The sequence below is a fragment of the Patella vulgata genome, chromosome 7 (genome assembly GCF_932274485.2).
Source record: "Patella vulgata chromosome 7, xgPatVulg1.2, whole genome shotgun sequence".
NCBI lineage: Eukaryota > Metazoa > Mollusca > Gastropoda > Patellidae > Patella > Patella vulgata.
Window position 1 is genome coordinate 30,732,560 of NC_065885.2, and position 13,607 is coordinate 30,746,166.

Here is a 13,607-nt window from a genome sequence, read left to right on the forward strand (position 1 = left end):
TAAACTATAATACTGTCAATCTGAATGCCAATCAAACTCAAGGTTTTTAAATACAAAAAAGACATTAAGTAAGTTTATAGTGTAATACTAATAATTAGGCTACAGGCATGGATACAGAATGGCAGTGCAGGGATGTGCAATGCCCCTCTTCTGTTGGAATTTATTTTTTCTTTTGGATATACATGTATATGTCTTCACTATAATAATAATGCCTCTCAGGATTAACCATTGAGCTGTGCATATATATACCTCAAAGTGATTAACATTGTTTATAAGTGAGCCAGAGTGTCTCGGTGTTAAGGTGCAGGCAGTGGCACTGGTGTTGGGTTCACTGAGAGAGTTCCTCAGGATTTTTTGCCAATGTGGTTTCCCCATGTTTGGGCAAGGAACAGTGTGTTGAAATTCGGTGGAGGCGGAATCCCGAGATCCTGTGTACATGTTTTCATTTTCGCAAACATTTATTTGAAGTTGATGTATTTGCATAATTTAACTTTTTTGTCCCCGCCTTTTGAAGAAAGCAGGGGACTATTAAAATGGGTCCGTCTGTTCGTCCGTCACACTTTTTGGGACACAATAACTCGCCTTATAATTGAGCTAGAATGTTGAAACTTGGTGTAGGTGTTTATAAGGTCGATGCCTTGATGAAGATGACCATTTTCTGCTTAGGGTAAGCAGAGATAAGCAAATTGATTGGTTGATGCTTTGGGACACAAATTTAGTTCTGATTAAGTGAGAGTGATCAAACTTTGTATATAGTTTTATTACATCAATACCTTGACTAAGTTTGATAATGAACATTTTCTGCTCAGGGTAAGCAATTTTATTGGTCGAGACTTTGGAACACAATAACTCTCCTTCTAATGGAGCAACAATGTTCACACTTGGTGTAGGTGTTTATTAGGTGAATGTCTTGATGGAGTTCGAAGATAAGAATTTTCTGCTAAGAGTAAGCAGAGATAAGCAATTTGATTGGTTGATGCTTTTGGACACGATAACTTTAGTTCTAATTAAGTGAGGGTAATGAAACTTGGTGTATAGTTTCATCACATCAATACCATGCCTAAGTTTGATAATAAACATTTTCTGCTGTAGGTAAGCAGAGCGATAAGCAATTTGATTGGTCGAATTGAGGTAGAATGTTCAAACTTGGTGTAGGCGGTCATTATGTGAATGCCTTGATGGAGTTTGATGATAAACATTGTCTGCTTACGGTAAGCAGAGATAAGCAGTTTGATTGGTTGATGCTTTTGGGCACGATAACTTTGGTTATAATTAAGTGAGAGCTATGAAACTCTGAGTATAGATTCATTTTAGCATTTCCTTGACAAAGTTTGATGAGAATTACCTGCTTAGGCTAAGGAGCGATAAGCAATTTGATTGATCAAGACTTTGGAACATAACAACTCTGCTTTTAATTGAGGTAGAATGTTTAAACTTGATGTTGATGTTCGTTGGGTGAATATAATGATTAACATTTCCCCTAAAGCTAAGCAAAGCTCAGCAATTTCTTTGACTTTGATTCCATCTGATAGAGAGTGATGAAACTTAGTGTATAGTTGATAATCAGTTTGATTGCTTGATACTTTTGAAAAAGATAAACATGTGTAATTAATTATTATGTGCCATCTATTTATTTCGGAAATTTTCGGCGGGGGGACATCAGCCTCACTGTTGACTTGTTATAAATAGAGCGGACTTGAAAATTGTGAATAAATTGTATTCTTTCAATTTAAAGCTTATTTGGAATTGTTTTTATAGAAACCACTCTGATGGGGTATAGATTCAATTATCCTGACTTAAGTCCTCTGACTTACGAATGGTCTGGAGTGTTTCTAACAGCTAATAAATGATTTTCATAATAACACAACTTTATGGATTTACTACTTCTTAGTTTATTACATACAATGTTTCAATACTCTTACAGGTATCTTTATCAAGCAACATAGGCGTACGAGCCAGGGGAGCAGCTGCCCCCCTTATTTTCGGGAAAGCTGACTTTTCGGGCAGAAGGGTAAAGTGAAAAAAACATTTTTTATTTCATCTACTTGGCAAAATAAAGTGCCCGAAATCTAATAAAACACTAATTTTACGGGCTGGAATAGCAGTAAAACGCGTTTGCGGCCGTCAAATATTCCAAAAATTTTTTTCTGGGGGTCCATACAAGGTCAGTTCTGCTTCATCACCTCTCGAAGAAAACCGGCTTCGCTGTCTGTAAACCTGAAATTTTTTCGGCATTTCTAGTTTTTCTTCCCTAACTGTCATTGAGCCCTAATAAAACACTAATTTTACTTTTCTTTTAATTGAATACCACAAATTTGTACTGAGTTGACTATGGATTAAAACATTTTGTCTGGAGCCACTCTACTTTGTGCGACATTTTTCGAGCATCGATTATTATTTGTAAATGCAGCTGCAACGGTCTGATTGGATGGTTGGGATTCAGAATGGGATTTCGGTTACAAAACCATTGGATACATTTGGAGTTGCTTACACGGGCTAGAATAGCAGAAAACGCATTTGCGGTGGTTAGATTTTCAAAATTTTCTCCGGGAGTGTGAGGCCCCCCCCATACCCCGCGACGATTGATTGGTTGTTTGGAATTCGGGTCAGCCAGGTAGGCTATATTGGACCAAATTGAAGTTGCTGTATTCACAGACTGGAATAGCAGGAAAACGCGTATGCGGCTGTCAAATTTTCTCCAAACGGTCCCGTCTCCGTGGACTGTAAACGATTGATCTTTTGATTGGAATTCGAGTCAGCCATCTTAATTACTAGGCTATATTAGACCACTTTGAAGTTGCTTTGTTCACGGGCTGAAATAGCAGGGAATTATATTTGCAGCCGTCAAATATTCAAAAATTTTCTTGGAGGGAGCTCTGCTTCTTCGCCTCTTGAGGAAGATCGGCGCCGCTGTCTGTACACCGAAAATTATTTCGGGTTCTGCCCCCCTAACTGTCATCGAGCCAGTACGCCTATGTCAAGCAATGATCAATAATGAATAATAACCTTACATTTATAGTACATCCATGAGTAAAAACAAATTAACAATCAAATCATAACATTATATGATTAATAAGACTTATAACAACAACCATTTCCCTTTAAATAAGTATATGACTTCACTATCTCTCTTAAATATACATGTAATAAACGTTGCATGTAATAAACTAAGAAGTAGTAAATCCATAAAGTTGTGTTATTATGAATATTATACCTCTACTTCTAAATGTCATTCAAGGAACATAGCTAATAAATGATTTTTGTCCAACTCGCCTTTTTTGACGGAACACAATTTGTGTGTATGTGAGGGGCGACATAGCCTAGTTAACTGTATTTTCTAAAACTATGTCACTGACAATCCATCTTTTTCTGTCCCATATCTCTTTTTTAAAGAAAAAATTCTCAGTTTACAGACACAGAAAAACGATCAGATTCAGAATTAATGTTAAATAGACAATAGAACCAATTTTACACACTCTGATTTTTTAAAATTTAATTCTAGAAATGATGTCTTAAGTTCATTATAAGAAATTATTATACTTGTATTTTTTATGCTCAGTGCCATCGCCTGTTAGATATACAAATGAATCATCAAAATAATATATTCTTGAAAAAAAAGATAGTGAACTAACATCTATAACCAATTTTGTCATTATTGTAACATTTTGACTTATATCCACATGACAAATGTATCTGTTTAAATTACAATAAATATCACAAATACATAGGTGAAGACAGTGTATACTATATGTAGGGAAAAAGTTAATGTCTGCTAGTACCATGTAATATGGTTATTTTATGGATCATTGCACTACATTGCCTGTACTAAATGAATACTGTGGACATAATTCTAACTGGTCGTTATTTGTTTAATCAAACACATGTCTATAGATCTTGATGATGGATGGATGTCTTCGTTAATTAACTCAAACGAGCTGCTTGTCCTTCACGATTCTTACACTGGCTTCTCTTTCTTTCTGTTATCTTGACAGTGTTGTCATTAACTGCCAGCAACAAATTGATTCCAAGTTGATGAATATTCATCTGTGGAGTAGTAAAAGAGCTAGTGGACTATGAAATAATGAAGTATGATTGTAGGGAATTGTCAGTTGAGATTCGTAGCTGGATTACTTTCTTCCCAATAACATCACTCTTCTACTCAACTATATAATTATATTAAGGCTGCATAATAAAGTAACTGATATATTTTTATATCCAGTAATGCATTACCTAGTATTGATTGTACCAACAAGCTAGTTTAATGTATAAAATGTCAGTCACAAATTTGGTTTTGTAGAAGACATGTATTTACAGTTTGGATCAATCCATCCTGGAACACTTTGAATGGAAAGAAATTTCACTTTGTATGATTCGTAGAACGATGGTTGTCATATGAACATTTCAGATGACATGCTTTACTGATATGTTTCCTCATTAGTTCAGAGATGAGGAAAGACTCGCCGCCCTCTAATTCAAAATGTTAGCTACACCAATGTAGTTCTATCCTATCAGAAGAATCTGTAGGTAGGTATTTTGTCATGATTTTGACTGAATGGTACTTGGCAATATATATCACTATCACTACCTTCATTGATGAAGTTTTTTTCTAACCTAATTAGATGTTAGTTATATTTTGTGAAAATCAGACCAAAACTTCTGGACAAAATGGACGTCCCTTGTACGCAAATAGTGTAAATATATGAAATATCAAGGTTTAGGACCCTCTAGAGGACACAATTTTGATCCTATTTGGATGAAACTTGAAATGCATGTTTATAACCCCAAGATCTTGGTTCCTTCCGATATTTGCGCATATCGGATTGTAACTTCCTGAATTATGGCCCCTGATTTTATGAAAAATCGCATATTTAGCTTGTAGACCTGCTAGAAGTCACAATTTGTATTCAATTTTAAAAAACATTTAACTGTATCACCATTACAAATCAATGAAGGTTGAGTTCCAATTTTGTACAAATCTGACCAAAACTGATGGACAAAATGGCCGCTCCTTGTACGCAGATAGTGTAAAAGTATGTATTATCAAGGTTGTGGGCTCTCTAGAAGTCACAATCTTTATATCCAAAATATCTTGGTCCATGTCGATATTCACGCATTTCAAGCCATAACATTCTGGATTATGGCTCCTGATTGTATGAAAAATCGCTTTTTTTTTTTTAGTTTGTTCTCTATCCATTCTATTGCAAAGTGTGGGCGTATCTTGCCTGGCAACCGCTGGTTAAAATAAATATTGATGACAGGGTATAGTTCTTAAATTTATAGTCTTAATATATAGCTCCATCCAGAATTATTTCCACTTCGATTGTTATTGTGTATACAGTGTTACAGGTCAAACAGAGATTTACATACATGTTTGAAATGAAAAATATAACCTTCACTTTCTATTGGAAATAATTCCAAGACTGCGACTAATAAACTTCTTACTAAAGTAGTAATAGTAGTAGTGGGTGGAAGAATCCCAGGAACAGTGCAGGTCAGCGTGGATCTGATTGATCCTGTAAGGGCAAAAAGGAAGCAGTCCTTCAAAAATAATTCCAAAGTAAAATCCCCTTGCAACACACACTCGACAAGACTGTTGTAGAATACTGAAAGTTTTTATTCAGGATGCTAGGAGATTTTATTTTAGGATTATTCTATTGGAATGTGCAAAATAACCAGTCTGTCAATTATACGATATATAGACAGCATATAACCAGATGGCCAGTTATATGATAATGATATGGACAGTAAATATTCCGACAGCCAGTTTTATGATATAGACAGCAAATATTCAGTAAGTTATATGATATAGACAGCAAATAATAACCAGACAACCAGTTATATAATATAGACTGCTAGTTATATGATATAAACAACAAATAGTCACACAGTCAGTTATAAAATATGATTTTGAAAGCAAATAGCCAAACAGCCAGTAGACAGCAAATAATCAGGCAGTCAGTTATATGATATAAACAGCAAATAATCAGTCAGTCAGTTATATGATATAAACAGCAAATAACAAGACAGCAAGTTATACAGTATAGACAACAAATATAACCAGACAACCAGTTAGATAGATAGTCGTTACTAGTTTATTCACACCAATATTTATTGACTAAAGTGATCGAGTCTAAGAAAAATTAAGAATTTTTACGTCTAAGCAGTGAAAGAGATACCAAAATATTTACTACACCATTGTTCTATTGTGTAAATGTTTAATATTCGTTACACAGTCAATATATAATCTTAAATAGGTCGACAGACTGTACACAAGCATAAATGGCTATAACCATTGAAAAATATCTTTGTAAATATTTAAATAATTAATAGTTGAGTGTGAATGAAGCTGTCACCTCTTCTTATACAATTTTCTGTAAATTACTTCTAGAGTTAAGGCCCTTTTTCAGTTTGTAGAATCCTCAAACGCCAAAAATTATAATCTGATCTGTATGAAATTGTCTTGTAAATGCCCCCAATTACCTACAAAAGAATAAATATGTGTCAACCCTTGTCGACCACTCAGACGATTTAGCTACTGTGGGCGTATGTTTTGTTGCCTGGTAACCTATCTTTTTAGCTTGTTCTCTATCCATCTCTTGCAAAATGTGCGCGTATCTTGCCTGGCAGCCGCTGGTTCATTGGTTTATTTATTATCAAAACATAGTTTTATTATACAACTGATCTATCATCGTATTAGTCGGTTACATCTAGTAATCTGTGTAGTCATGTGTGTTAATTAGTTCTCCAATATTTGTTATAAACAAAGGGCTGTACTTTACCAATTCTGAATTTGTCAATTTTAACGCTTTTATGATTTATTTTATATATTAAAACTTTAAAATTAATTATTTCAGCAATTATCTTTGTACAGTATTAATTTTTAATCTGCCTAATCAGAAATCTGACTTTTAGTATTTTTATTTTCAATGAAGTGCGACTAATAGTAAGTGCAGGGGGACTACACCACACACAAACAATTACACAAGGCAAATTTATGGACAAGACATATTACGTAAATATCAGATCAAGTGAATGGGTCTACTGCGCTATACAGTTCTGGGCCTGTAGACCTGCTGCGTACAAACCTTAGATTGTAGTAGCACACTATTAAATGCCAAGCAGCTTCCCATTTTTCACTAAAACAAATGTTACGGTAGTTAGGGGGATTGGGCAATGTTCTTATTTATTCTCAATATATTTTGTTGATGCAGGAGATCCAAATGAAACAGCCCCAATAACTGACTTACTTAAATCCTGTTGATAGTATAAATAGTTGAATAGAAAATAAAATAATGATCATCACCTGTATTAGATATATTAATATTAAAATGTTTATTTGGTAACCAGTATTTTGTTGGCTTATTTTACAGTTCTGTGTCATCATGGGGTGCTGGGGCTAGTGGTAACAAAGATTCTAATGCAAGTGGACCTCAGGTATACCAATAACATTTTGATATGTAATATACAGTATAAAAACACATTTAACAAACTAATTCTGCCACATTTCTTTTTGATTGAGGTAATACTACATGCAATACATTTATAAACATGCAACATAAACAAAAAGAAATACAGTAGTTTGTCTATAAATTTCAATAAAGTCATAGTGATACTTATAAAAGTGATATTTTTATTTTTATTTCAGTCTCCAAGCCATACAAATACTAGTTTTACTAGTGATGTGGAGCAAGAATATGGTGATCTCTTAACAAGAATGGGTGGCATGCAACAAAACTCCTGGCAACTTGAAGAAAAGGTAAATATATTCAAAGAAAACTGTTCATATTTATGTCCGTTGCTTTATATATCAAAAATTATGTATTGAAAAAGTTGGCAATATAGTCAAACTAAATTATGTTCCTAATATTTCCAGCATGTTCCTCAGTGATTTTCTTTCAGATAAACCTTGTTAGTCTCAGGGTGACTTAACCAATATGCTGACAAGATATTAAACATGTCTCATTATGCAATATTATATATTTTGAAGGTGGCACATCTTGAAATGAGCAATGCTTGCATGGCAGAAGATATTTTACGCAAAACAGCTATCATAGAACATTACGTCATGGAGAGTAGACCAGGTCAGTCAAAAATAATAGACGTTTGTCACTTTTCATTAAAAATTATCCATAGCTATTTAAAATTGATTTGAATTCTAGTTTGGTGTTCCAATATAATTCTGCATAGTAAATTAGTAATATTTATTGTATATATGTTTTTGTTAAGTTTGCTTGTAGCCTTTGGTTTAAAATTTAATGTGGAACTGTTTAACTACCAGTATCAAAGATGTCTATAATAGATGCCTATAACAATTCCGAATTCTTCAAAAATTCTTGAACCAGGCTTCTATTCACTGCGGACTACCGATCATCTAGTTACTGTATATGATGTTTGTGATAAACAGTTGTTTAAATGAAATTTTTTCCTCGTTTTAGATCATCGTCGACTTAGTAATCACCATCCACATGAAGATAAAATATCATTAAAGAAAGTTCTAGATCTCGTTAATAAAGGTGAAGACAATGAATTAAAAGATATGAACAAAAAATTACAGAATATGGTGGAAGAAACACTCACTAAAAACATGCATCTTCAAAAAGTAAGTTGTTTATAAGACTTTGACTGTATTTTGCCATCCCCTGGACTCATTTCTCTATAAAAATTCAAATATGGCATACAACAATAACTGCTATAAAGACTGATATAAATCTCTGTTGAATCATCTAATATAGACCATGAAGGTGAGGTAAATGATCATTGTGTTATACGACACAAAATAAAAAAAGTCTTAAAAACATTCTGTATTAAACATTGATAGACTATAGAAACATCTTCAGCTAGTGTATTAAAGAGCTTTATAGATACTATTTATAACACCAAGTATGCATTAATTGTAGAAACTCATGTAAGACACCACCATATATACCGTGAATGCCCTTTCTGATCCGCAGAATTTAGGAAAAATTGATATTCTTCTTGTCATGAAGTAAGCACCTGAATCAAGCTGTGTATAGACCTATAAGAACAGCAATACGTCCATTGTATTTATCCAGTGTAATGTTGATTGTTTAATAGATATTGATTTTATATGCATTTCTTTATATATTTGATACATGTAGGCTATATAAATAAAATTTTAATCCGATGAATTTATTTGAAAATTGACCAACTCAAAAAGCGAAAGAAAATAATTTACATGGTACGCATGGTTATCCAAAGGCTCTTCAAAAATATAAAGCATTAGCTGCGCTTTGACTTCTCTTTTCGGGAAAATATTAAAACAAGCAATGGTTAAAGCGGCTATTAGAAGTTGATTAACCGCTAAATCAGAAGTTATTGTTGTTTGTGAAAAGAAATCGTAAAGTTCTTTGATGTATGCATTGGGTATGATTTGTCGTTGGACAAAGACGGGGAAACTGTCATATTATTTTACAAATTATTGCAAAAAATCTAAATTGAAAGCGAGAGTGTGGCTGACATAAACACTGCTAATGATATTGTACTATATTGTAACAGGAAGTAGAGTTTGGCTGCATTGCATCATTTTTTCAAATAATTTGAATGTGCTAGAAATCTCTATCTAAATAAGTATCTAAAATACAAGGCTTGTCCAGCCAGGTAAATCTAATGATTCAAGATTGACCATTGCTTGGTTATCAGTTTTAATAAGAGTTATTTCCCTTATATCTTTTTGTTTATAATATACATGTATTTCAACACAAATGAGGGTTTACTTTACAAGTGAATGAACACTCTCAACTGAATAAATGTAATTATTTGCATTTCTTGGAATAATTTTTCTGGTAATCTGCAAATGAAGAATAAAAGGATACCAGTTTTATTTCTTATGGTTTATTGTGTCAAAGAATGTTACTTGGGACAGGAGATCTATGAATTTTAGTAGCTGCTTTTACACCCATCGCATGTTGAGTATGGTAGTATATTGTCAGAATCCCTGTCTGCTGGTAGATTCAACCACAGTTTATAGCCTATTTGTAACCACTTTACAGACTTGATCAATTTTTATAAAATATTCAGGTGTATACTCATCTTATGAATGTTCTGTAATAAAAGTTGGAACCAATCTGTTTAAATGTCATGCATGGTTCAGATTAGTGTGACAAAAAAGTTCATTACATTTCAACAATTTCTGTTAATTATGTCTAAAGTTACAGCTCTTGCTGACTTTGTACAATCTTGTGCACTCTCTAGCATTCAGTAAATGTGGTCCTTGATATACTTGAAGTAGTCTAAAATTTCAGCAATTTCTCTAAACTTGTCTTTACTCAACTTGAGAAATCTGGCAACAATTTCTGTTGATAGTTACATCATATTTTGTAACATTCAGTATTGTCTCTCTCCTTTTCATTTTCATTTCATTGATACATCCTGTTCATATTTTGTTTTGGAGTACTTTGGGGTTGCTGTATTTAATTAATATAATATAAACATTTATTCCTTATTTTGATCTGTACCTATTCTCAGAAAGATTAAAAATATCCTGACTTGATTCCCCACCTCTCCATAATTATTATCCATTGTCTGCAGGCTCAGCACAATGGAACAGAATAAATCCATGTAACAGCAAAGGTTAAATCTATGTAAATCATTGTATATCGGGTTGACCTTGATATTATTAAAGAAACATAAGTGCTTATGGAGGTCCGGTGTGCCATTGTTAAAAAGACAATTTTTGATCTAATGTGAATTGACTCAATCTGATTAAAACACAGATCCTATATCTTTTCGTATTTTATAGTTCAAATTTTCATTTTACTTGCCTTTACTGCACAGGATCTGGAAGAGTTGTTATATAACCCGCGTTTTGGATGATGTGAGGGATTAGCCAATGAAAGCATCTGTTGCTGTGAGTTTTTGGCGTGAGGTGCACGGAACTGTGGGTAACCCACTAGAAATATCAACGCTGATTGGTTAACCAAATGTCTGATGTCACAAGGTCAAAGGCCATTTGTATGACCTCTGACGCAACCTTCCACTTCAGTGATAATGCCTCTTTAAACTTTGGCAATAAAAATCTAGCACAACAGATCCAAAGTATTCAAATATTGAGACCTACAGGCAAAATCAAATAACAAAACGGGACACGCCACATGCGAAAAATCCTGAATGGAAAGTGTTACCAGGTGTTCATAAGAAATTTATACTTATTAGCAGGACGCCTAGTACATGATAAACATTTTATATTTGATAGAATTTTGATGAATAGGTCTAAATCTGAATTAATTGTAACATATCTCATGTATTTTGATTAACATTTTTTGCTAATCAATATGTTCTAATTCGTTTTCCTTATTTTTTTTTTAAAATGGTACTGGTTAATTTGAGCCATGCTTGCACATCTTATTTAAAATGTTGATTGACAGAAATGAAATATTTTTTGAGAAGTAAAAAAAATTAATGATGGGAATCAATGAACTTGTGGGTTGTACATTTGCTGGTTGCCTACAGATAAAAAAAATCTCTCCTATTGAACTTAATTCAATCAGAGAGACATTACTTGAGGCATTTCATTCATTACTTGATTGAAAGATGCTTTGAGAATATTCATTTTATTGAGGAAAAAAAAGGTCTGTACAAAGTCTTTGATTGGTAATGCATGGTATTGAAGATTTATTACAGTTACTATGGCAACGGTAGATAAGATTAACATGTTAAGATAAAGTAGAAGTCCATATAGTATAGTGTGATAAAATTGTGATATAATTTACCCAAATATAGTCAATGGCTGTATAATCTATAACTATGAGATTAACATAAAGAAACTAATTTTTGGAAGCAACCAATCTAAGACTTACTCAAATCCAAATGCACTTGTTCAAGATATTTTTAGGTCAAATTAGCTGTTCAAGATCCTTGTCACATCTTTCTTTTCACCCAATCAAAATTGGACTTTCAGATCAATTGTTGGCATGAAGCTGGTTAATTATAGATGTAAATAAGCTGGCTGTTATAAAATGGTTTCATTACACACCCCTCTTATCACAAAAACACAATATAATCGTCAAGTCTTGTAACCACAGTAACGGACGTCACATGAATGTCATATCAGATTAAATAATTTTACTTTTGTCTGTACTCAAAATGTCTTGTCTTATATATGTGTACGGAAATAGAATCAAGTCTAGTGTGACATTAACTTTTTTTTCTTTCCCTTTTATTTATGGTGTATATTGTCAGGGTTCTGGTTTAACTAAGTTTAATCCATGATGACTGCCAGTTTCGAGATTTCACAAAAATCAGTATCGCTGCCATTTAAATCAGACAGACGAACTGGGAAATTCACTTGCAGGTTTGACAATAAGATAGGACGATGATGAAATCCTAGCTTTATATGACATGTTATAGTGAGTTACTACTTCTGACTATAGATTTTAAGATAGTGATACATGCTATTACTGGAAGCTGAATTTAGACCAATCGGTTATTTAAACAAATTCTAGCAGTAGAAGAGAGCTGATATAGCCATGTTATTATTGATTAACCTATAATGGAGAGATGAAAATAAAACCTAAGCTACCACTGGCCAGTGATATCACACCAACGATCTGATTACCACTTGTTTCAATGACAGCTTTCCAATTTAAATCCTTCTGTTGTAAAAAAAAAAAGAAAGTTCACAGACATTCAATATAAATTAGGTGCACCCATTTTTTAAAAGTACTTATTTGTTTTGTTGATTTTAATGTCGATTTTGCATTTTAGGAATTAACATAGTGTAATTCTTTAGGAATGAAACTAGTCGACAGGAATAGTTAAAGTAGCTTTTAGTCTCTAACACAATATCATCCAAAGTCTTCGACATTGAAAACACAAATTATTTGTCAATTTAAATCAACATTGATGTTCTGATCTTTCTGGGAAAAGATGGGCTTTTGATATCCAGTATGTAAGACAAAACAAGCATTTTACCATTGGTTCACGAATCGTTTACCATAATGTGTAACAGCAGCATTTGTAACAAGGAATTCGAAGAACGTGGCTAGACATATTCCACAAGTCATGTCAAACGGTGACGTCATATTCTTATTTCGAGAGCATGCACAATAAATACTATCGGCGTAGACTGGAATAACCAGACGCAAGAGATTGCCATTTGATTGAGATTTCTGGCATATTTCGCTGAACATAACTGATTAGAAATTACAGTAAAAACAGAAACGATTGAATGTTAATCAGTTCATATACATTCATATTACATTATTATATGTGTGGCGACACACTTGTATCAATTTCTAGGTCTTAAATATTAACAATTTAGCTCCTTTAAAGTATCAGAAATGTATACAGATTCTAGGAATAGGTCTTCAACACTACTATTACAACATTTGTACAACTATATTTATTCCCTAAGCTTATATACCTCTCCAATTAATGATTTATCAAATTCTTTTGGTCATGGGGTTTAACATCCTCTTCCTCCAAGTGTGATATTTGAGACAAGATTTATTTAACATACATTTATCTTTTTATATCCAAATTACCTACTAAGAAAGTGTTGACATAAACATGTAATTATTAATTATTGAAAGATTAGATTGAGCGAGAAAGAGAGATAAAGAAATGGGATTACTGTCCACTCTATACAA

At 33.0% G+C, this 13,607-nt stretch overlaps 1 protein-coding gene across 1 annotated transcript in view; it reads left to right on the forward strand.

Moving 5' to 3' along the window:
- LOC126826874 (GRIP1-associated protein 1) overlaps positions 1–13,607 on the forward strand; it is a 56,016-nt gene that overhangs the window by 28,286 nt on the left and 14,123 nt on the right. Inside the window, exons 24-27 of the mRNA XM_050555971.1 lie at positions 7,371–7,434; positions 7,646–7,756; positions 7,988–8,081; positions 8,436–8,599. Coding sequence (XP_050411928.1) covers positions 7,371–7,434; positions 7,646–7,756; positions 7,988–8,081; positions 8,436–8,599 — 433 coding nt within the window. The remainder of the gene's footprint in view (positions 1–7,370; positions 7,435–7,645; positions 7,757–7,987; positions 8,082–8,435; positions 8,600–13,607) is intronic.